The 26,453-nt window shown below is 32.1% G+C and overlaps 2 protein-coding genes across 2 annotated transcripts in view; both read right to left on the reverse strand.

Moving 5' to 3' along the window:
* LOC134712239 (GRIP and coiled-coil domain-containing protein 2-like) overlaps window positions 1–22,572 on the reverse strand; it is a 44,825-nt gene extending 22,253 nt beyond the window's left edge. Inside the window, exons 1-9 of the mRNA XM_063573585.1 lie at window positions 22,465–22,572; window positions 20,211–20,267; window positions 19,178–19,262; window positions 18,813–18,886; window positions 7,235–7,339; window positions 6,307–6,390; window positions 5,687–5,791; window positions 4,421–4,591; window positions 91–4,035 (exon numbers count right to left, since the gene is read on the reverse strand). Of these exons, the coding sequence (XP_063429655.1) occupies window positions 91–4,035; window positions 4,421–4,591; window positions 5,687–5,791; window positions 6,307–6,390; window positions 7,235–7,339; window positions 18,813–18,886; window positions 19,178–19,262; window positions 20,211–20,267; window positions 22,465–22,518 (4,680 nt within the window). The 5' untranslated portion in view covers window positions 22,519–22,572. The remainder of the gene's footprint in view (window positions 1–90; window positions 4,036–4,420; window positions 4,592–5,686; window positions 5,792–6,306; window positions 6,391–7,234; window positions 7,340–18,812; window positions 18,887–19,177; window positions 19,263–20,210; window positions 20,268–22,464) is intronic.
* Window positions 22,573–24,095: 1,523 nt separating this feature from the next.
* Window positions 24,096–26,453, reverse strand: LOC134710986 (uncharacterized). Its single transcript, XM_063571410.1, has one exon. It carries the CDS (start codon window positions 26,451–26,453, stop codon window positions 24,096–24,098), a length of 2,358 nt encoding a protein of 785 aa, XP_063427480.1.

Genomic DNA, 26,453 nt, shown 5'->3' on the forward strand with positions numbered 1-26,453 from the left:
GACAAGATGGATACAAAACAGAAATTATACATTATTGTACCACAAACTATACTTTTTCCTAAATATTGTTTTTTTTAAACATTATTTTACCTGACTTGTCTGTTTTACTTCGTTTTCTTTCATTTCACTTAGTTTTTCCTCTACTTGTGCCTTTTCTGTCTGAATCTGAATTACTTTTTCCTCCACTTGTTCTTTTTCAATCTGAATCTGATTCACTTTTTCCTCTACTTGTGCCTTTTCATTCTGAATCTGATTCACTTTTTCCTCTACTTGTGCCTTTTCAGTCTGAATCTGATTCACTTTTTCCTCTACTTGTGCCTTTTCATTCTGAATCTGATTCACTTTTTCCTCTACTTGTGCCTTTTCAGTCTGAATCTGATTCACTTTTTCCTCTACTTGTTCTTTTTCAATCTGAAACTGACTTATTTTTTCCTCCATTTGTCCTTTTTCTGTCTGAAACTGAATTACTTTTTCCTCTACCTGTTCTTTTTCAGTCTGAATCTGAATAATTTTTTCTTCAAGAGAAGTATATTTATTTTTTAGATCTTCCATTTCTGTTTTCATTTCATTGTTTTCATGATTTACATGATCAAGTTCATCTTTGACTGATTGTATTTCACTAGAATATTGTTCACTAGTGGTGTCTTTTTCTTGCATCAATTGTTCACTTTGTACTTTTATTACCCTGGATTCATCTTCATGTTGATCTATTACCCTTTTAAGATTCTCACATTCATCATTTTTAATCTTATACTGTTCATTAATTTCCTGATACAGCTTTTCAGCTTCTAGCTTTTCATTGGTTAATTTCTCTAACTGAACTTTGACATTTGCAAATTCCTGTTCAGTGGAAGATGAACCATCCTTCAAAGCTAACAGTTCTGATTGCAATTCCTCACACTGTTTTAAGTTTTGATTATTTTCTGCCTCTAATGAGGTTCTCTGAGTAACACTTTCATCAAATTTAGTTTTGATATCATTCATTTCTATTTCTAATTTTTCTATTGCAGTTATTTTTTCAGACATTTCTTTTTCTATCAAATCTTTTTCTTTGACAACTGTAATCATTTCTTTCATAGCTTCTTCATTTTGGGAAGTGGAACTCTTCAGAACAGTTATTTCACTTTGCAAGAGTTCTTTGTCTTCTTCAAACTTTTTCAAGCTACTCTGAACATTTTTGTTTTCTTCTAACTGAGAATTCAAATTTTCCTTCAAACCCTCATTCAAAACTTTGAGTTCTTGAATTTCAGTATCACAGCCTATTAGCTTATTATTTAATTCATCACAAGATTCTTTCAAATTTTGATTTTCAGCAGACAACTTTTCAATATCCTGTTTGAAGAGTGTCACTGTCTGGCCCCTTTCCTCTACTTCCTGTTTCAGTGACATCATTTCCTCAGACTTATCATCAACAACCTTTTGCATTTGCTCTATTTGCGATTCACGTTCCTGAACCACACCATAAAACTGATTTCGCTCCTCTTTAAGTTTGGTAATTCTCAACTCAAATTGAGCTATTGTCTCATTTTGAGAGGATTCATTCCCAGACTTAAAATTTTCTAATTGATTTGTTAAACTTTCAATGTCTTCCTTGAGTGAAGAGCTTTCATGTTCAAGATTCGCTTTTAATGTTTGCATATTTTTATTTTCATCTATAAGGTTTTCTTTTTCTTCTACTAGGTTTTCTTTTTCTTCTGTGACTTTTTTGTACTTCTCATTTTCTTCATGAATTTCTTCTCTCATTTTTGATATTTCTAAATTGTGAACTTCTTGTAAATTGTTCAATTCTTTCTGTAAATTTTCAGTTTCGTTTTGCACTTTCTTTTTATCCTCTTCACTTAGTTCTAAACTTTGTTTCAGTTCATTGATGGTTTGATCTTTAGAAGCAAGCTCAGACTCAATAGAAGATTTCAAAGATAAAAGTTTTTCTTCAGTTTCATTTAATGTTTCTTTTAGTTTAGAAACAGCAATCCTTTCCTCTTCTAAACATTTTTCAATATTTTCCTTTTCAATTTTCAATTCCTGCATTTTTTCCAAAGAGTTTGCCAATTGTTTCGTGATTGCATCTTTATCTGACTGTATTTGTATCAAAGATTCATCTTTTTCAGCAAGTTTTAAAGAAATCTCTTCTTTTTCTGAATTAATTGCTTCAACTCTTAATGTAAGTTCAGATAATTCTGATTTCAATGTAGAATTTTCACTGGTTATCTTTCCCATTTCTTCTTGCAATGAGGATTTAGAACTCTGTTCATCAGATTCTAAGTTAGATAAAGATTCTTCATACTTTCTTTTGCTTTCAGACAAATTCTGTGACATACCAAGTAATTTTTCTTCAAGTTCTTGAGTATATGATTGTCTTTCATTTAATTTTAAATCAATTTCCTCTTTCATTTTACTGAGGTCTCCATTTTCTTCCTTTAAACTTTGGATCTGACTTTTAAAATCTTCTATTTCCGTTTTGCTTATTTCAACAGAATTCATCATTTCAGAAATTTGTTTTTCATTTCCCTCAATATTAGATTTCAACACTGAAATTTCTTCTGCTTCATTTTGTTCCTTTTCCTGTGCAAGTTGCATAAGAACACCCAATGACTCCTTTTCTCTTTCCAAAGAATCTTTTTCAGAAGATATCTTATCTAATTGGTTTTTAAGTTCTTGAATTTCTAGAGAGTTGTCTACCTTATCATCTGATTTATCCTCCTTTTTTAAAGCATCTTTTTCTGCTATCAGTTTTTCTTCCTGTTTTAAAGCATCTCTTTCTGCTATTAGTTTTTTTACCTGTTCCTTCACGTCAATCATTAACTGAATGACAGCACTATGCTCAGATTTGAAAACATCATCACTTAAATCTGTCTCACCATCTTCTACAACCTCATCCTCTTTTAAGACTTCTTTAGGATCAAGCTCATTTTTCAAAAAATTCAGATCTTCAATAATTGTTTTTTCACGGGCATCAAATTCATCAATTTCCTGAAGAATAGCCTCTTTTTCAGATTTTAACATCTCCATCATATTTTCCCATTCTCCTAATTGATCTTTCATTAATTGAACCTCATGTCTGAGCAATTCTTTTTCTTCTTGGAGCTCACTAACTGAGTAAGCTGTATGCTCTTTTTCTTTTTTCAGTTCTGCCTGGCAAACTTCTAATTTCTTCAGAAGATCTGCAGGACTGTTTGGACTATTTGACCTTGAAGAAGTGTTTGATCCTTTTGAAATATCAGACTTACTCCCATAGGGACTAGCTGCTTTAGATTTCCCTTGTTTCTGACCTTTTGCAGGTTTGTCAAGCTGATCTATCAACATTTTCTTAATCTGATCAAGTGCAACAAAAATATTAGCTTCTTGTATATTCTTATTCCTAGCATTAAGCTCTTCATTGATGTGCACAATTTTCTGTTTAACTTTGTCAACCTCACATTTAGCTGATGCTGCAGCACCGTCTTGATTTGCAAGTTCTAGTTTTAATTTTTCAATCATAGATTCAAGATTATCATTAGACTTTACTAGTTTTTCTTTTTCATCCTCCAAGGCACCATATTCTTCAGAGAGTTTGTAATATTTTTCAGACATTTCAAATTTTGAGTTTTCAAAGGAGTCTGCATGCTTTTTAAATTCCTCCAGTCTTTCCTGCATCATTTCTTTCATCTTTTCAGCATTTGTCTCTTGGGTAGATATAGTTTCCTTTAATCTGTCAATTTCCGATTGTAGATTTTCCTTTTCTACATTAGTGTTTACTTCTTTCTTTTCTTCAGTACTTACTGTATCAGATGAAGATTTCAAAAGTTCAATTTCTTTATCTTGAACAGTTTTCTCTTCTTGTAATTTTTCATTCAGAGATTGTAATTCCTGAATTTGACTTTTTGTTTCTTCCTTAAGTTGTTCTTCATTTTGTAAGCTCTTTTCCATTTCTTGATTTTTCTCTTCTAATGTTTTCATGTTTTGTGTGAAATCTTCTACTTTTCTTTTTTCTTCATTTAGTTCAGACATGTATAAATCAACCTCTTGCTCTAATGATGCAATTCTTTTCTTATATTTCTGAAATATAGAATACTACCTAAAAGGTATATCTGTAAAATATACTAATGACCTTTAAAAATAAAATATGAATAAAAAGTAAAAATGCTAACTTGAGTCAAAGTTATCAACATTGAATGAGATGATGACAAGTTGCTTTCTAAAAATATAAAATCCTACTAAAACAAATAAACAAATAAAACTCACTATTAATTAATCTTGTTTTAAATGCATCAGTATTGACTGTTTAGAGTAAATATCACTGCTTTTTTTAATTCATAATTAAATGCTTAAAATGTATTCTTCTTCCAACTGAAAATCAGTATTTTCTTTTGTGAAATGAGTATAAATTTTTGAAAAAGACATGAAGTTACTGTGAATTCACCTTAATTGAATTATATTATACCTGTTGTTCTTCTCCAGACTGTTCTAGATCTGCAAGTAATCTATCTTTAGTTATTACTAGTTCCTGCACTTGTTGCTGGGTATCTGTTTCCTGCTGTTGTTTCATAGATTTCAACTTCTGCATCATCTGATCTCTGGCATCAGTTAACAGATGGACTTGCTCTTTCAAATGCTGTATTAATTAAAGATTGTTACATTCATATTAACATGTGAAACTGCGAGCTACTGCTCACTGATGATACCCCCGCCGCAATTGGATAATATTAATAGTGTAAAAATATGCTAGTGTTCGTTTAACAGGAAGTTGTCGAGTGATGAATCCGAAAACGCATCACACGGTATAGCTGACTTATATAAATCCTGAAACCAAATTTCAGAAATCCTTGTATTGTAGTTCCTGAGAAAAATGTGACGAAAATTTTCAACTTGGCTATTATATGTAAAATCATACAAGTGTTCGGTAAACAGGAAGTTGTCAAGTGATCAATCTGAAAATGCATCACACGGTATAGCTGACTTAGATAAATTAAAAAATCCTTGTATTGTTGTTTCTGAGAAAAATGCGACGAAAAATATTCATGGGATGGACTGACTGACAGAAGGACAGACAGAGGTAAAACAGTATACCCCCCTTTTTTAAAGCGGGGGTATAAAAAAACATTAGTTTACTTCAAGTGTACAAATTTTCATGTCATATTTATATTTACCCTAGGAGGCAATACTTTAAAATCAATAAGGATTCTCTTCTTTCTATATGTATGTTTCATTGCCACCCAACATAAGTTTCTGTAGTTACTATTTTAAAACCCCATTCCTGCACATGATGCAATCTTTTATAAGTAACTATGACCTTGACCATGAGCAACATTATTTATTATGAAAAGGACCCTTCCATTTTAATATGTGACACACATATTCAAGTTTGGTTTCAAATCTGAGTGTATATAGTTCCCAATTATAATCCAGAAATCTGTTCCTGTACCAATTTGAACAGACTTTGATCTAGATGTAAAATATGTGTAACAACTTCAGATAACTACAGGAAAATTTAAAGATTGTTTGCACTGACAAAACTAGAAAAACCAAAATGCCAGCTATTATTTTTTTTTAATCCAAATGTTTGGCTTTTTATTTACATTTCTTTATATTCAAAATTCTGGACATGACTGTATCCGTACAGAGCTTTATCATTTTACTTCATTATAAACTATAAGTTATTGTTGTAATGACAGCTTTTTCTTTAATATTTCTAGGAAAAAGTTATTACCTCATTTTCTGCACTCATCTTGCCTTGTTCTTCTTGCATAAACTGTAGAGAGGTTCCCAATGTCTCATCCTTCATCTTAAGGCATTCAATTTCCTCTTCTAGTGCCTTGAAATAATTACTTTTGATTAAATAAAATTTGTAAATTCTAAACAGTGCTGCAGTTGGATGTTTTAACACAAATGAATTGTATTTCATATTGAATTGACACTTATATTTTACTTCTTTGAGATTTTTTTGGTTCTTCGTGTGTTTTTCAACATCACCTTTTAATCATATCAAAAAAATCTGTTTTGTTATGAACTACTTCTATCATAATTGTTTCCAACACCCATTTTTATAAAAGAATACTAGTAAACAACAAAAACAACAAAATTATAAAGTTATACATGTTTTATAATTTTAGTTCATTTATATGTTTTGGATTTTTGTATAACTTCCATTTTCACTGAACTAGTACACATTTTTATTAAGGGGCCAACTGATGACTACCTCCAGGTCTGGGATTTTCTCGCTGCATGGGAGAATCATTGGTGGCCTTTGGTTGTTATCTGCTCTTTGGTCTGATTGTTTTCTCTTTTACATAATCCCCATATCCATTCTCAAATTTATGAAATTATTACCTTTTTTGACTGACTTATTAAAGCAAGCTGTTTCTCTAGATTACCCTTTTGTTCTGTTAACTCAGTACAATGGGACTCAACATCCTGGAACAAAAAAGGTTCGTTTATTTATTGAAAGATACTTTTAATGTCATGCATTTCAATACAATATGATGTTATCAAGATAGTACCTCTTGATTTCATTAAAAGTTAACTTTTTCATATTCCATATAATTTTCTTTTCAAGTATAGGTTTGACTGTGAAAACAATGGTTACTAAGTTTCAGGGAAGTGCTTGCTGCATACAACTTGTAGGAAGGAGATATCATGAACTACTCAATATTTTCTCACATTTTGGGGGACCATTTAGGTGCCACATGTGGAGCAGGATCTGCTTACCCTTCCAGAGGACCTGAGATCACCCCCATTTTTTTGTGGGGTTTGTGTTGCTCAGTCTGAAGTTTTTTATGTTGTTTCTTGTGTACTATTATTTGTCTGTTTGTCTTTCTTTTTTAGCCATGGCGTTGTCAGTTTATTTTTGATTTATGAGTTTGACTGTTCCTCTGGTATCTTTTGCCATCTTTTGTAAAACATAAAAGGCACTTTTAAATTCAACTGAGCTACTTTTCTGACTTTATATAGCATAATGTTATGTGTTGTGCTGTGTATCATCATACTCCAAGAAAACAGTGTAATCTTGTGTAATTTCAGAGGTGAAAGCAATGTTGTGCAAAACATACTTGAAGTAAATGAACCTTAAATGATAATTCTTTCATCTCTTAAGTGGTTATATCTGCCTTTATAATACAACTATGGCTGATCTCTACATAAGACACCAAACAATCATTTACTGATGAACTTATGTATGGTAACTTCAAAGCATTTGACTCCCGTAAAAGTTAATGAAACTTCTGTGAAAAATAAAGTGAAAGTAAATAAATATACAAACATGGAACTTCTGTATGGATAATTCTTGTGTCTGCTGCACTGTCTGGTAGGCAGTTAGAATATCTTGTTTTTCATCTTCAAGTTCTTTTAGTTTTAATTCCAGATCCTACAAAAATCAATAAAATAAAGGTCTGTTTTCTTTTTCTTTTCTGAAAACATTGAAAAAGTACAACTTTAACAACAAATATTTTGAAATTCTTTCATGTTTTATCTTGATGTAATAGTGGCTTTTTTCTGCAAAATTCAACTTTTGTTTGAGATATTCAAATTGTTTTTTTTTTTCTATCAATATATTGAACAAAGTTAAAATTTAGATTCAAATAATAGATGGAAAGGACTATGTGGGTTATATGATTTAACCAGATGCTCCGCAGGACGTAGCTTTAAACGACCGCAGAGGTTGAACCCTGAACGGTTGGGGCAAGTATGGACACAACATTCAAGCTGGATTCAGCTCTAAATTTGGATTGTGATTAAATAGTTGACACAGCATAGGTTTCTGACACAGAATGAATGCGTTCTAATGAAATGAAATTTTTTGTTTTCTCTTAGAGCAATTCACTATGCTGTTGAATATTATTCCTCTCAAAAAAATGTTTGAAGAAATTTTCTTTTTATTTATGAAATTTCAAATGAGAAAATTGAACCCAATTTTTTTAATCACATCCCCCTTTCCCTTATTCCAAAACTAATCTCAATTAAAATTTCTAATGGAGTTTGCAACAATTACTACTCCTTTAAATACATCATAAAATATTAAGATGTAAAAAAACTGCTTGTTATCACTGAATGGTAAAGATTATTTTTAATTTATCAGTTGGTAGTAAAAAGTGAATATACATTGTATATTGTATATATAACAAAGATTTAAGTTGATTCTGGACAAAGAAAGATAACTCCAAATAAGAAAAATTCTTACAATTAGATAATCTTGCTTACTATTCTGGACAAAGAAAGATAACTCTAATTAAAAACAAAATTGCTATTTCACAATATTTTGCAATAAGATATTTCTTGCCATTGCGCAATACTGTGCACTTGAAAAGACTTGCTATTGCACAAAACTTAATATAATAATTTTAGATCCTGATTTGGACCAACTTGAAAACTGGGCCCAGAATAAATCAAAGCGCGAAAGCGCTGTAAAGGCAGTTAATTACAGGTTGTGTGTATTTCTAGTCCAGTTATATCATTATCTTCCATAGAACAGAGGTGGTTTGTAGAATTTAAGATTTAGAGTTCTTTTGTACCTTAGTTCACCTATACATGTATCTATAGTCTACTGTTTACAGTATATTTTCTGTGCCTCGCCATGAAATGCATTTTTAGCCATGGCCTTGTCAGTTTGCTTTAAATTTATGAGTTTGACTGTCTCTTTGGTGTCTTTCGTCCCTCTTCTTTAGACATATAAGAACTTTTCCTTTTCAATATAAATAGACTATTTTTAATTATTGATTGTATACGCATATTCTATGACTCCCATAAAAAAATAGTTCACAAAGATTGACTAGTCTCTGTACTGTGTGTATAGCAAGAACATCAAGTAACATAATGGTAAATGTACATAGTAACATGTCAACTTTTTTGATGACCATACCTGCCAACTGTCAGTATTTGCAGAGTATTTCCCCCATCGAGCTCGAGGCTCCCAAATGGAAATTTTGTAAGAGCAATTTTGTCGACTATTTAAAGAAAACAATTAATTCAACAATGGCTATAAGCTTGTTAATGCAAGAAGAAGCCAAAAACCACATTAGAATATATTTGAAGGGAATCCATGACAATCGCCCCATTAGCAAATAGCCCCACTTTTTCACTAACTCGCCCCACTTTAAAAAAAACCTGCCCCAACCTGGATTACCAAATCGCCCCACTTGTGAACTGTGTTAAATCCCGTTTATATTACTCCTGCCAACTCGCCCCACCTAATAGAAAACGATAATATCTAGATAAATATATTATTAACCAGGAAGAATTTAGTAATGCCAACTCGCCCCACTTATGTAAAAAGATGTTATCCCATTGTATATAAGTTAAATTCTGTTAATATAACTCTTGCCAACTGGTCCCACCTAATGGAAATCGGTGAAATCTAGATAAATATATTATCAACCAGGATGAATTTAGTAATGCCAACTCGCCCCACGTATGGAAAAAGATGTTATCCCATTGAATATAAGTGCAATTCCTTATATTGCATTATGATACAATTAACAGGTTTCTTTTCAATTGTTATGCAAATAACTAAGCTTCAAAACTTACATTTATTCTTCAGTATATATCAATTATAGTAATTAAATTAATTTTCAGTTTGTTTGTATTCTGTGTAGATTAGTTTTCATTAAAGTGGTGCGAGTTTTTATTTTTAATTATATATATATTAATCTAGAAATTACCGTTTTTTTATAAGTAGGGCCAGTTGGCAGGAGTAATATTAAACAGGGTTCTCGCTAAGGCGAGTCCATGAGTCCTGGACTCAACAAAATCTGTCTGGACTCACCATTTTCAAAACTGGTGAGTCCACAAATACATCAATATTGAAATATTTTGTATAAACTGAACACAGTTACCATGACTCACCGTGGCCAATAGTGACGAGTCCCTGGACTCGCCTTCAAAAATCCTTAGTGAGAACCCTGATTTAAAATGATTTAACCAATTTCACATGTGGGGCGAGTTGGCAGGAGTAATATTAAACATGATTTAACCAATTTCACATGTGGGGTGATTTGATAAATCAGTTTGTGGTGTTTTTTTAAAAAGTGGGCAGATTAGCCAGTGGGGCGACTTGTCCTGCTTCCATTTGAAGGCCCCCTTGAAGGTTTTGTATGACTATATGAACCATCTTTCACGTAAAACCCCCATGTGCATTTTGAAAAGTTGGCAGATATGTTTCTTACTCCAGGCAAAATCTACCGGTATGAATGAAAAAGAAGTTTTCAATTAAGGCTCTGTGGCCATAACAGCTGTCTCATTAGCATTTTAACCACTTCCCATATTTGCAATTAAAACAATAGAAGAAAATTATTCAACGCAAAAACAAAACTTACTTGTAAATATGAAATTCTCTTTACGGTATGAGTTTTTCTCCTTGTTTGAGATTGTACAGTAGTACCTGTAACTGCTTATACCTATTTCTTATTCACTTTTGCTTGATAAACTCACTAAATATCATATACATTGTACCACATCTCCTTATTTTTATATGCATTCCAATAACATGAACAATTGTAATTCAATTCTATATACCAAAGCAAAATGAACTGCACCACTTTCATTCACTAGTATGCATCTTTTGGCAAAATACAAGACTTTGTTCTTAGATGACACAATTAATATAATATATATTTATTGATCAAAAAATAAAATTTAGTATACAACTCTTTAACGGTATAAAAAAAAGCACAGCTGTGTCATAAATTGTGAAATTTGTGCTGAAAACATAGACATTGATGGTATTTGAGTAATTCCATATGTGAAGCTCAACATTAGCTCGTCAGTTGGTGGTGGGCAGTTATAGTTCCTTTCTGCAGGCTAGGATGAATGACTTTTCAGGAAAACCAATTTCACAAATCAAAACTTTCCTCTAGCATGTCTAGATTTCTCCTACAATATTCATCCAGTTTAGTTCTTTTGTTTTAATTGGACACCGTCCTGATTTTTAATTTTGCAAACCATTCAGTCTCTTGCTTGCAAATGGTGCATGAAAATAGGATGGGTATGGCAGTAGACAAGTCTCTTTAAAGTGGGTTTGTGCCCTGAAAAAAAGTTTTATAACTTAAGTTTAATTGAAACTTGTGCAACACATATACCTAAATAACTATATAACATAGAAGAGAGCATCATTCGTGTCAATGTTTTGTTCCTGTTTACATGTCATTGATATTTTTTCAGAAAGCCTGAGGCATAGCTCATGAATTCCTGTCATTAGACATTACATCCTAAATTAACATAATTACTGCTAGAATGATTATCAGTATGATAAACGTACACTATCATTGTACAGCCCAAGTCTTCAGTATATATAATTGTTGCATTCATTCACTCCTGTGTTCAGTCGTTCAAAAATTTCTAAACATCAACAAATGAACTTTAATAACAACAAGAAAACACTAGAAAAGATACGTACATACAACCTGTGTTTAAGTGTATTTGAAAGAGAAATAAATCTGGTTAAACGATGTAAAAAGGAGAAATATATCTGGTTAAACGATGTATAAAGGAGGAAAAATTGTAGATATTGCATTACGATGCGTTCTACCTATTACGTGCAATAGCATGTGGATATGTTTACATATTTAGACTTGACCCAGTATGACCCGTACCTTGTAGGTCACCGCCGTCGTTTAAACACTTGACTACAGTCGTGTATAAGCTAGACAATAAAAAGCTTTAGCCTGTACTATTTGTGTGAAGTAAATGTGTTTGTTCTGTACATTTAAATTGTTTTACCTGATAGCAAGAACGTATATCTATCCGTTTCCTTCTCAATTCACTTTGTCAAATTCTTCGAGCTTCTTCAAAACATACGTATTACTGCGCCCGGAAGTGAAAAAAATATGAGAAATCCTCGTAAAATAATGCTATTTTCAATTTTGTGGAATCCATTTTGTTATATTAATTATACAAAGATAAAAAAAAGTTACGATATAATTTTTTATCTCATAGTTTCATCACTTTTTCAAATATTTTTTTTTCCTTTTTTGTTTTTTTTGTTAAAACAAGATACTTTTTCAGTACAAATAACCCATCTGATGAATATTGCTTTTAATTTATTGTATTTTTTTTGGACTTCACATTTTGTTCTTCTCATAATTGAATGGGGTCTCTAAAGATATTATCAGTTAACTGTCAAGGTCTAGGTGACATTGAAAAGAGAAGAGATGTATTTAATTTCCTTAAGTCTAAAAAATGCAACATCTATTGCATTCAAGATACACATTTCATAAATGAAAGTGAAATGAATATTAAGACCATGTGGGGCTATGAGTGTTATTTTTCATCTTTCTCCTCAAACTCTAGAGGAGTTGCTGTAATGTTTAATAATAATTTTGAGTTTAAAGTATTAAAAGAGAAGAAAGATGTAAATGGTAATTATCTAGCATTAGATATTGTTATAGACAAGGAGAGAGTAACACTTCTAACATTGTATGGTCCTAATGCAGATAATCCTAATTTTTACCATCTTATTATGTGTATTATAGAAGATTTTGGAAATGAAAACTTTATAATATGTGGTGATTTTAATCTTGTATTGTATCCCAATATAGACTATTGTAACTATTTACATATTAATAACCCTAGTGCTAGAGATAAAATTTTAGAAATTATAGATCAATGGAACCTTATAGATCCTTTTAGGGAACTTTTCCCAGACTTGCGTAGATATACATGGAGAAAAAAGAAGCCCTTTAAACAGGCTAGGTTGGATTTTTTTCTTTTTACAGATAATATGTTAACAAATTTACTAAATTGTAAAATTGAACCTAGCTATCGCTCAGATCATTCTTTTGTAATTTTAGAGCTACAATTTAACCCATTTATAAGAGGTAAAGGACTGTGGAAATTCAATAATTCCTTATTATATGATCAAGAATATGTAAATATTGTTAAAGATAAAATATTTGATGTCAAGAAACAATATTGTGCACATGTTTATGATTTGGAACATATTGATGAAATTTATGATGAAAATTTACAACTTACTATAAACAAGCAATTATTTCTTGAGACTTTATTGATGGAAATCAGAGGAAAGACTATTTCATATGCAAGTTATAAGAAAAAAGAAAAGGATAAAAAGGTTCTAGATTTACAAAGGGAAATTGATTTATTAGAAGCAAAATTTAAGGAAGAATTAATAAATCAATTAAAAGATAAAAAACAAGAACTGGAGGACATAAGAAAAGAAAAGATGAAGGGTAAATTAATACGTTCAAGGGTAAAATGGATTGAGGAAGGAGAAAAGCCAACTAAATATTTTTGTGGTCTTGAGTCAAAAAATTTTACTAGTAAAATTATACCAAAAGTCGAAACAGAAGATGGAAGAATTATAACAAAGCAATGTGATATTTTAAAAGAAACAAAAGTATTTTATGAAACATTATATAAAAATAGGGACTGTAGTTTAAATGGCTGTAAATTAGAACAATTAGAAAATGATTTAAAAAATTTGAATTTTGAAAAATTGACAGAGGATGAAAAAAATAATTTAGAAGGGGAGATAACTATAGCTGAGGCAGGTTTAACATTACATAAAATGAAAAATAATAAATCTCCTGGATCTGATGGTTTTTCGACTGAGTTTTTTAAATTTTTTTGGAAAGATTTAAAATATTTTATTGTTGAATCTCTAAATTATGGATTTCACATTGGATCATTATCAGTCACTCAAAAACAAGGTATTATCACATGTTTGCCAAAGGATAACAAGCCACGCCATTTTCTGAAGAACTGGCGCCCAATTTCATTATTAAATACAGTTTATAAAATTGGGTCAGGGGTGATTGCAAATAGATTTAAAAAAGTTTTAGATAAACTTATCAATTTAGATCAAACTGGCTTTATAAGTGGGCGTTATATGGGAGATAATATCCGACTTATATATGACATTTTGCAGTATACCGAGGAAAAAGATATACCTGGTTTATTACTGTTGATAGACTTTGAAAAAGCTTTTGATACAGTATCCTGGGATTTTCTTTTAGCAGTTCTGACTTTTTTCAACTTTGGGAATTCCATAATCAACTGGATAAAAGTACTTTACAATAATATTAGCTCTTCAGTCATTCAGGGTGGAAATTTATCAGAGTTCTTTGATATTGGACGGGGCTGTAGACAGGGGGACCCATTATCACCGTACCTTTTCATATTATGTGCAGAGATTTTGGCAATAAAGGTTAGAGGTAATAAGAAAATACAGGGTATAGAAATTTCTCAAGTTGAACATAAACTATCTCAGTTTGCAGATGACACTTCTCTGATTTTAGATGGAAGAGAAGAATCTATGGAAGAAGCTTTATTAGAGCTAGATTGGTATGCGAAACTTTCTGGACTAAGGATAAATTTTACAAAAACTCAAGTAGTATGGATAGGAAGTAAAAAATACAGTAGAGAAATGTTATGCCAGAACAGAGATTTATCATGGGGGTCAACTTCTTTTAAGCTGTTAGGGATAAACTTTGATATTGATCTTGATAAAATTTTAAACTTAAATTATACTGATAGGTATCATCAGATAAAAAATTTGATAAATACATGGTCTAAAAGAAACTTAACAGTTATTGGTAAAATATCTGTGGTTAAAACTCTTATTCTTCCAATACTTAATCATCTCTTTTTAACATTACCAAACCCAAATGCTGAGATGATTAAGAAAATTAATGATGCTATTTATTATTTTATATGGAACTCACCAGTTCATAGAGTTAAAAAAGAAGTGTTACACATGGATTATAAGAATGGTGGTTTAAAGATGATAAATATTCATCTATTTATGATAGCTTTAAAATGTACATGGATAAGAAAATTGTTTAGTTCTAACTGTAAATGGTCAACTATTTTATTTACAAATATGGATAAAGAAAAATTGTTTAAACTAGGAAATAGTTACACAACAAATACTATTTCAAATGTCAAAAATAAATTTTGGATTGATGTATTTAAAGCATGGCAATATTTTGTAGATAAAGATATAAATTCTACATGGGAATATTTTCTTGCTAGTCCATTATGGATGAATAAGAATATAAATATCAACAATAAACATGTATTTTATAGAAGTTGGTATAATAAAGGTATTGTTTTTGTAAATGATGTGATTAGTAATAGTGGAAAGTTTCTCTCATATGGGGAAATAAAAGACAAATTTGATATTTCTGGGAATGTAATGATGTATAATAGTATCATTTCAGCATTAAATAAGACAAAGAAGCTGTATTCAAGGGGAGATAATAAGCTCACAGAACCTTTTATTCCCTCTTTTGTTCAAACCATTTTAAAAAGGAAAAAGGGAACTAAAGATATATATTGGATGTTAATACCTAAAGTGGTTCCTAATGGGGAGAAAAAGTGGAATCAAATTTTGGAACTTAATGAATTGGAATGGAGAGAAATTTTCAAACTTCCTTTTGCAGTTACTAATAACACAAAATTACAATGGTTACAGTTTAGAGTAAATCATAGAATATTAGCTACAAACAAATTTTTGTGTAAAATTAATGTCATAAATAGCCAGCTATGTAATTTTTGTAAGGAAGAAATAGAAACTATAGAACATGTACTATGGAATTGTGAAAATGTCCAGAATTTATTAGAAGAAATAGATATGTGGTTTTTATCTAATGGTATAAGTATTTCATTCACCAAAAAGAATTTTTTGTTTGGTGATGTCTCACATGTATACAAGGGTGAAATTTCAAACCTGATTTTTCTGTGTCTTAAACAATATATTTATAATACACGATATTTCCAGAAAGTTTTATCAATTCATGCTGTGAAGAAAGTACTAAAAGATCTATATAATCTAGAGAAGTGTATAGCAGTAAGAAACAATAAACTTGAGAGTTTCAATAAATTGTGGATTCTATTTACTCATTTGTTTCAATTGTAATTAAAGTCCTATTATAATTCATATGTGAAAAACATGATAGAATGTTAATTTTTGAACTATCAAAAAAGCTACATCAAAAATATTCATCAGAAAATTATTTTTATTTTTATTTTATTTTTTTTCTGTATTAATTTTTTCTTTTTTTTTTTTTCTTTATTTTTAATTTTGATTAATTTAAATTGATTAATTTAACCTCAAATTTTCCATTCTTAAAAAAAACGAAAAAATCTTGAATATCTGTATGTTTGTTAAAATGATTATTCTAATATGATGAATTCATGTATTTGTGGTCCTTATTTTTGAACTTTTATTAAGTTATTTTTTATTGCAAATGAAAAATGTTGTATTATATTGTAACTACAGCTGATATATTTTTTTGTAAAATGAACTAACAAATACTAACACATATATATTTACATGATCTATTGCTAACATTAACGAGGCCGGGATAAGGTACCGGTATTCGATGTTTTCATTACTAACAAATGTACAGATTTCAATAAAAAAATGAAAATTAAAAAAAAAAAAAAAAAAAAAAAAAAAGTTACGATTAATTATGAATTTGCATATCATTATACGGAACGTTTATGGACTATTTTTTAAGTCAGTCATTTTGGCGGTAAATCATGTACACATACACACGTAGATTGGCTGGTACCCGATTGTAATGTTACACATCAAATATATCAAATAGCTAATACCCGGAACGTAGTACCGGGAACCAGGATAATACGTAGATAACATACATATCTAATACCGAAATTGAAAACGCTTTACGGTTTCTCGTTCATAAACCGAATTCCGCTTTGAATTATAGAAGATGCAATATTAATCATGTTCAGTCGACTTTTCATTGTTATATCAACGTCTGAACTAATTAAAGAATCTTTAGATGTCAGATAACACTTGAAATTGACCCGACCTCTTTCCACACGGAATATACAAATAATGATAGTTTGTAGTCAGGTTGACTGCTTATAATGCAAAATACACACTTATAAAAGTTCTATAAAACGAACAATACATACTGATCGTTTCTTTAGTCCCCAATGTAAATGAAAGAAACAAAAACCATATCATACCATAAAAAGAAGAGGAGAAATTCGAACATTTCCGGATCTATTTCTGGCCAAAAGACCCCCAGCATGGATTGCGTATGAAAAGATGAACCTCATGACTTAAAAGTCAGGCCTTAAAGCACTGCCTTTAAAAATCTAAGTACATGTTTGGATTCAGCATATCAAAGAACCCCAAGATTTCAATTTTTGTTAAAATCAAACTAAGTTTAATTTTGGACCCTTTGGACTTTAATGTAGACCAATTTGAAAACAAGACCAAAAATGAGGAATCTACATACACAGTTAGATTTGGCATATCAAAGAACCCCATTTATTCAATTTTTGATGAAATCAAACAAAGTTTAATTTTGGACCACGATTTGGACTAACTTGAAAACTGGGCCGATAATCAAGAATCTAAGTACATTTTTAGATTCAGCATATCAAAGAACCCAACCGATTAATTTTTTGTCAAAATCAAACGAAGTTTAATTTTGGACCCTTTGGACCTTAATGTAGACCAATTTGAAAACGGGACCAAAAGTTCAAAATCTACATACACAGTTAGATTTGGCATATCAAAGAACCCCATTTATTCAATTTTTGATGAAATCAAACAAAGTTTAATTTTGGACCACGATTTGGACTAACTTGAAAACTGGGCCGATAATCAAGAATCTAAGTACATTTTTAGATTCAGCATATCAAAGAACCCAACCGATTAATTTTTTGTCAAAATCAAACGAAGTTTAATTTTGGACCCTTTGGACCTTAATGTAGACCAATTTGAAAACGGGACCAAAAGTTCAAAATCTACATACACAGTTAGATTCAGCATATCAAAGAACCCCAATTATTCAATTTTGATGAAATCAAACAAAGTTTAATTTTGGACCCTTTGGGCCCCTTATTCCTAAACTGTTTGGACCAAAACTCCCAAAATCATTACCAACCTTCCTTTTATGGTCATAAACCTTGTGTTTAAATTTCATAGATTTCTATTTACTTATACTAAAGTTATGGTGCGAAAACCAAGAAAAATGCTTATTTGGGTCCCTTTTTGGCCCCTAATTCCTAAACTGTTGGGACCTAAACTCCCAAAATCAATACCAACCTTCCTTTTGTGGTCATAAACATTGTGTATAAATTTCATTATTTTCTATTTACTTAAACTAAAGTAATTGTGCGAAAACCAAGAATAATGCTTATTTGGGCCCTTTTTTGGCCCCTAATTCCTACACTATTGAAACCAAAACTCCCAAAATCAATCCCAACCTTTCTTTTGTGGTCATAAACCTTGTGTCAAAATTTCATAGATTTCTATTAACTTAAACTAAAGTTATAATGCGAAAACCAAGAAAATGCTTATTTGGGCCCTTTTTGGCCCCTAATACCTAAAATGTTGGGACCAAAACTCCCAAAATCAATACCAACCTTCATTTTGTGGTCATAAACCTTGTGATAAAATTTTATAGATTTATATTCACTTTTACTAAAGTTAGAGTGCGAAAACTAAAAGTATTCGGACGACGACGACAACGCAGACGACAACGCCAACGTGATAGCAATATACGACGAAATTTTTTTCAAAATTTGCGGTCGTATAAAAATATACTTTGTCAATTTTTAATTTTATCTTTTATTGGAATAAAATTTCATAGCATAGCTGCAATCTACATTTTGATCAAAATGAAGTGCTATAAATTCAAACTAATTGTATGCTTTGTATACCGTTGTCACTGTTATTGTTTATGTGTGTTTTGACACATGACTTCAGCTTACGCAGATAAACATTGTTCTGTATTTGACTTTGAACACTACTACTGGAAGTGTTTAACGACCTTGAGGGGCTGTTCAGCCCTTGCACAGTCAGGAAACTTTGAACAGTTTAATTCCATTAGATTTTATACCTTTACAGAGTTGCCATCTCCAGCTGTCCCTTCAGCTTTACTTGATTCCAAATCTTTAACTTTCTTTGTCAATTCTAATAATGAAAATTAGATAGGCCATTACAGTGTGTTAGATGGATCATCCTTTTTTTGGCATCCAGAAATTAATCTTTCAATCTTATTGAGGATGAGAACATGTTTAAGTGATATGTTAATATGAACAAGTTTAAAAAGATTTAAGTAAGATGTTTTATCTTTAATGATAAATTGAAAGATCAAAGGAATTGACAAAATAACGATTCCAACTTATAATTTTTATAATGCAATAAAACTATAAACAATTAAACAGCATCCCCTCAGTAAAATAAGTGCTAATGATTATTTACCATCACATTTAGATCTTGTTTTCTGAAGCATTAACATCTGTTTCTTAACAAACTTGATCATGTCTTCTCTTGACAAGCTGTCCAACTGTAAATATTAAATATATTGTAATGATAAATAAATTGGAAAAGCAAAATTTTTTATCATCATCAGACATAATTATGTGTACTTAAGTGTTTTGTTTTATGAAGTGAATCTAACATGAAATTGATCATGATTTCTATTTTAGTTATCAAATCATCTGGTGTATTTGAAATTTATTTAAACTGCCACTACATTTTCTGAGGTGTTGTATCAATGATTGATTTGATTTTTTGTGTTTTAATGCCACTTTTAGGCACCACATTTCTGCTATTAAGTGGCGATCTTGCATTAATGAAGAAATTGGAGTTCATCCAAAAGTGTTTATTCTATGTGACATCATCAACATAGTCATCTTTTAAGGTGACATAACAATAGGCAATTCAGACAAAAGCAAGAAAATTTGAAGTATTTTATTAAAAGTATTTTGATCGCTGAAGAACTGATATCAAATAAACCACATGTATGTTGACTAACAAAACAAAATAAAAATCAACAAGTCAGGTGATAAGAATTTAACATTACAGAAAACAAAACAAACAAATACCTAATTTAAAAACTTTAGATTGATTGATTGGTGTTTAATGCCACTTCCAGCACTGTTAGTTATTTAGTGGTGTCTGTTTTTAAAGGTCGAGGAATCTGGCTAGCATGGGAGTTATCAACGAAGCTCAACACAAAACTGAAATACTGATTCAACACATAAACCTGTCACATTCTAGACATGAACTCACAACCTCTGTGTTGACAGGCTAGTGAAACAGTAGTTGAACCACTAAAAAAAATTGGCCAGAAAATTCACACAACATTGATTTAACAAATTCTTGTTCATAGAAGCATCTGGACAAAAATTAGAAACTTAATTGTAACATGTGCATGATGTGCAACAATTATAATAAATTGACAAATGGTCACTTGAACAGACAGCACCTAGTTTAATAATATAGACTTTACCTTTGAACCTGCAGGACTTTTCCCAGCAGATGCCTGGCTGTCACCATCCTGCTGATCCTAGAAAAAATATTTATGAATTAAAAAATTTAAATATGTTATTTAAAGAAAAATGTAGTTTTTTCCACTCTGCTAGTATCAATCTGATGAGTAAGCCTTTTTACAACTGATTTTTATAGTTCGTTCTTATGTTGTACTGTTACATCACTGTCCTAGGTTAGGGGAAGGTTTGAAACCCAGCTAACATGTTTACACCCGCCACATTCTGTATGTATGTGCCTGTCCCAAGTCAAGCGCCTGTGATTCAGTGGTCATGGTGGTTGTTGTTTGTTGATGTTTTATTTCTTTGTTTTTCTTTTTTATTAACATAAATTAGGCAGTTATTTTTCTTGTTTAAATTGTTTTACATTTGTCATTTGGGGGCCTTTTGTAGCTGTCTATGTGGTACGGAGCTATGCTCATTGTTGTTAGCCATACATGCCATATGTTGACCTATAGTTGTTGATTTCTGTGTCATTTGATTTCTTGTGGAGAGTTGTCTCATTGGCAAGCATACCACATCTTTTTTTTGTCATATATCATATTCAAATGACCCGTTTCCAATGCTGCATTCAACACCACCAAAAACAAATATTACTAGAATTACCTTGTGTGTAGATTTGAAAATTTTGTTGCCCACCAAACATTAATAAAATTGAGAATGGTAATGGGGAATATGTCAAAGATACAACAACCGATTAAAGAACAGAAAACAGCCAAAAATCACCAATTGCAGCAAGAAACTTCTACACCTGTAGGTGGGCATTAGCTGACCCCTAAATAAAAAAGTTTAATAGTTACATGTATGTGAAACTGGAGGTCATTCAATACTTTGACTTTCAGTTGTTTTTTGTTCTTTGGTTGGGTTGGCTTTTTGACACATTCCTCATTTTTATGAATCCATGACAAATCGCCACACTGGCAAATCGCCCACACCTAATTGCCCCAATTTTTCACAAACTCGCCCCACTTTCTAAAAAAAATGCCCCACTCTTGTTTACCAACTTGCCCTACTTATGAAAAGGGTAAACTCCCATTGCAAATAGTTATAACATGCACCCCTTATGAAAAGGGTTAAAATCCGGCTGAAATAAGGTCTGTCAACTGGCCCCACTCATGACAAATAGATAAACCACTTATAAAAAAGATGCAATCCTGTTGTATATTTTTGTCCCTGCCCACGTCAAACCTAAGTAAAGTGCTACAAAATCAAATTGCTGTTAAAAACTCTATTTTTTGCAATAAAGTTATATTTAAATAAAACTGTTAATCACGCATCAATTGTAAGATTATGATCCAACAAACAGGTTACTTTTCAATCATGTCAATTGTTATACAAATAACTAAGCTTACAAGCATAAAGTTATTCTCCAACAAAGCTTACAAGTATAAAGTTATTCTTGAACAATGATACGAAAATGTATTTGCAATCATATTTTAAGAATGTAGAAAAAGTTTAATAAATTTCGTGTTTTTTTTGGTATTCTGTATAGATTACAAAAATCAAAATAAGTTTTCATTTACATGCGGCTAGTTGGTATACCTGAAAAATTGTATATAGAAGTAGATTTTTCCTTTTTTTCAAAAGTGAGGGGGATAGGAGGGGTCCTGATCCTAAAATCCCAAATCACAGGCTGAGGTCCCGAAATCTCCAAAATAAGCATTCCCAAATCCTGAAAGGACCAATCCCGTAATCCTGAGCTTAAAAACACCCGATCCCAGAGTCCCAATGAAGGTCCTATCCCCCTTCATAAGTGGGGCAAGTTGGCAGGGGAAAAATTAACTGGATTTAACCCTTTTCACAAGAGGCGATTTTTTTTAAAAGTGTGGCGAGTTGGTTAACCAGGTTGGGGCAATTTTTAATTTTTTTTAATAGAGGGGCAAGTTTGTGAAAAAGTTGAGCGATTTGTCCTGCTTCCATTTTTATATACAAACACAGGGAAATTGGTGAAAAAAGTTCACTGCAAAATATTCAAGTTGACAGCTGGCATGGCTGGTCAAGCAGGACAATGAAATATAAATAAGGCATTCAACATTCTAGTTGCCAGCTGGTTGGGCAGGATGTTACATCTACAGTACATGTAGTTGCATTCAAAGGCATTTTTTGCCCTGGACATAATTTCGTAAAACACCTCTTATTTTGTGAGAAAACATGTTTGACGGGAAATAAGCTTATTCTAGATAGCTTTTTGGGAAATATCAGAGCCTTCTGACTTACAGCCATGGTCTTAATGGACTGTTTAACACAATCAGTGGTTGAAAGCTTTTGCATTTCAGCCAGACTTCAGTTTTGATTTTTTTTTGTGAATCCGGAAGTTGTTGCGTGGAAGGAAAATTTAGAAAATGACGTTCTAATACGGATAAATAACGTATTGAAATCCGGAAATTTAACCATTATATTTTTTTTAATTTCTTCTTAGGTTTTTAGTGTAGAAATTTTACAACCATATACAAATTTAAGATTAGTTGAAAACACAACGCATGAAAAATCAATGAACTATTAATTTGCGCTAAAAATTACAAAAAAAAAGGTCTTTCGAGTTTTTCTATTTTTTACAGTCTCTAGACTTATCCTTCACTTATTTAGACATCCACATGGTAAACAAAACTGTTACTGGGCTAACACAGAACATTGATTGTCAAGCATAACGTGTATGCACAATGCAAAATATTATGTGCATACGATTTCAAACAAAGTTAAAGCATATATTCACTTGGACGGGTTCACACCTTTAATTATTTTGCACTGATACTGATAGAACACAGGCACTTGTCTCAAAAAAAAAATTCCTGTATACCTTAATATAACACAAGGTACTTAACTAATTTTTTGAATAATGACACCCAGTCCCAAATTCCCGTTATTTTTTTTATTTCTCGGTTGTCAAACCTTCTTAAACTTAATATGCCGTAAATCTAAATTGATTTATCTACACAATGGTATATGACACGACTATCATTGTTGTCGGGATCCTTAGTAGTAGGCCTCAGAAGTCGGTCAACGGGATGTATTTTTGCATTCGTCTCATTTTTGGCAACACCTAGCCCGCATGTAAGTTTATACTGGTTTCTCATTGGTCAATCGTCTGTCTTAAAATAAATGTGGGAAATTTTGGTCAATTTATAACTCTACATTAGTGTCGTTGTGTACACGTGTGTTTCATAACAAACTTATTTGTGTTTGTTTCACATAATTTGTAAAGAATTTACAATAAAAGTAATAATTCATAGTCAGAGGGAAGCTGACAGTTTTTATTTTAATAACTTTTTATAATAATTCAATCACTGCGGGCTGGGTGTTGCCAAAAATTGAGACGAATGCAAAAAAACAGCCCGTTGACCGACTTCTCAGGCCTGCTACTAATGATCCCGACAACAATGATAGTCGTGTCATATACCATTGTGTAGATAAATCAATTTAGATTTACGGCATATTAAGTTTAAGTAGGTTTGACAACCGAGAAATAAAAAAAATCACGGGATTTCGGGACTGGGTGTCATTTTTCAAAAAAAATAGTTAAGTACCTTGTGTTATATTAAGGTATACAGGAATTATTTTTTTTGAAACAAGTGCCTGTGTGATAGAACACAGGCACTTGTCTCAGAAAAAAATTTCCTATATACCTTATTATCACAGGCACTTGTTTCTGTCAATGTGGGTTTACTATCCATACCAGTACAAAAAAAACTTATATGGATAGTAAACCCACATTGACAGAAACAAGATCCTGATCCTGATCCTGATCCTAAGGTCAATAATTGACACTACTGTTCTCTGTGTGCTATCTTCCTCCTCTTATGGTACACCGTTGCTCGAGGTAATATCTCGCGGTACTTTGGTATACTTGTTTAGGCGCAGGATCGGGAATCAGGGATTGCAAGTTCTTGGAATCTCCCTGATTTTGTAATATATTCCCCTACAATTTGCGATGTTGCTTCGTAGGTTTCTCTTTTTGGTGGTGCTAGTATTGACTGTATATTTGTTGGATCGATGTTAAGTAGTTCCATTTGTCTTCGCATGTCCTCTCTTTCTTGTTGGTATCTTGGGCAGTATAGCAGGAAGTGTTCTGATGTTTCTTCTTCTCCGCATTCACAATATGGCGTGAGGGATTGACCGATTTGGTTTCTGTATTTGTTAAGTCTGCTGTAGCCCGTTCTTATTTCTGACAATATTCTTCCTATTTGGTTGTTAGGCTTGTCTAGTTGTGCGTCCTTACCAACGATAGGAATTAGGTTGAAAAGCTGTCTTCCAGTTTCACTAATTGTCCATCTGCTTTGCCATTTGAGTTTTGTAGACATCTTGACTGCACATCTTACATCTGACATGGTTATGACATTATACTGATCATTTAGTGATGAGGCCTCTTTTGCAGCGTCTTTTGCCAACTGGTCCGCTATCTCGTTCCCGGCTATATTAGCATGGCCTGGGATCCAAGATAGGGTTGTTAGTATGCCGTGTCTTAAGAGCGTTCCCATGCATTCTTTGATATCAGTAATTGTGTCGATGTAGTTCGAAGATTTCCAGTTCAGAGTCAAGATGCCTACAGCAGTCTGGCTATCTGACAGTATTTTAAGCTCAGAAAACTGGTCCTTTATAGTCGTTATACAGTGCTCCAGGACCATTAGTATGGCTACTAGTTCAGCAAGAAGTATCGATCCTCTATTAGCTACTGGCCTCTTTAGACTTATGCCTTGGCTATTTCCAGAATATACAACTGCTCCTGCCCCACATGGTCCCGGGTTACCTTGACATGAACCATCAGTGAATGCCACTACTGTTGAGTCTGTGCTGTCTCCTAATAGGTCCTTTACAACCTGTTTACTTTCAACAGTTTGTTCGGCTGTTCTGTTCTTTGAGCTACCTAGACGACTCCAATAACTTGGTGATCTCCTTAGCATGACATCTACACCAGCTTTGTATGTGAATTCTGGTTCTATAAGTTTGATGTCAACTTTCGTGGCTTTGAACATGTCTATGGATTGGTTTATAGCTTTACCAAATGGAGAATCCTGTTGTTCATAGGTTGCGTTGTTTGTTAAATACTGTTCTAGTTGTTGTTTAATTGGTTCTGCTATGTTCTTTGATTGTATTTTTGCCAGTTCACGTACTGATATTTCCTCTATTCTGAGGTCTATGGGTTGTATGTTGGCTTCAACTTCCATTGCCTCTCTACCTGATGTTCCTGGTAGTCCTAGGCATATTGACAAGCCTTTTCTTTGTACAGCTTCTAATTTCTTCATATTCTCTGCAGATGTTATTTGCCAGACTGGGCATGCATACTCCATGATAGATCTAACCATGCTGTTGTATATTTGGAGTAGTTTTGATCTTGATATTCCTCCCATGCCCTTAATATCTCTAATTACATATATTGCATTATTTGCCCTCTTCTGCATCAGATTGATGTGGGTATCAAATTTAAGCTTCTCGTCTAGAGTTACTCCAAGTAGCTTCGGTGTTGGACTATATCTATAGGAGAAGGAGTTGACTTTTAATGTTTTCTGCTCTGCATCTGTGTTGCCTTTTGAGAATAGGCATACTTCACACTTTTCCAGGTTTACATTAATTCTCCATTTTTCTGTCCATTTTAAAATAGTTTTGACATCCTCTGAAGTTCTTTCTTTCATTTCCTTTATGTCTTTCCCCTTATGCCATAAAGTGCCATCATCTGCAAACTTGCAATTTTCTCCTTTTGTGTTATCCATTATATCAGCTATGAATATGTTAAACAAGGTGGGTGATAATACTGACCCTTGTGGCAAGCCGATTTTGGTATCAAATTGTTCTCCAAAGAAGTTATTCAGCATACATCTGGCTGTTCGATTTGTGAGAAAGCTGTTTATCCATAACCAGGTTTTTCCCTTTATCCCAAGTTTATGCAGCTTGATCATTAACCCCTCACGCCATATTGAGTCATATGCCTTTTCAAGGTCCACTAGCCATGCAAGAGTTGATTCATCCTCATTGAAACCATCAGCTATTGTTTGGACTAACCGAAGTAGAGCATTGGTGGTTGAGTGATTCTTTCTGAACCCTTCTTGAGTTAAATCAATCAATCTGTGACCCTCAATATATGCCACAATGCGTTCTAGGATGACTCTCTCCATTAGTTTGCATATAATGCAAGTTAGGCTGATTGGTCTGTAAGAAGAGGATGAGTAATAGCTGGTTTTTCCTGGTTTTCTTAGAAATTTTACATCTGCCAT

The sequence above is a fragment of the Mytilus trossulus genome, chromosome 3, assembly GCF_036588685.1.
Source record: "Mytilus trossulus isolate FHL-02 chromosome 3, PNRI_Mtr1.1.1.hap1, whole genome shotgun sequence".
NCBI lineage: Eukaryota > Metazoa > Mollusca > Bivalvia > Mytilida > Mytilidae > Mytilus > Mytilus trossulus.

Coding starts and splice junctions, on each gene's coding strand:
- LOC134710986 (XM_063571410.1), bottom strand. CDS start 26,453: ATGGCAGATGTAAAATTTCTAAGAAAACCAGGAAAAACCAGCTATTAC.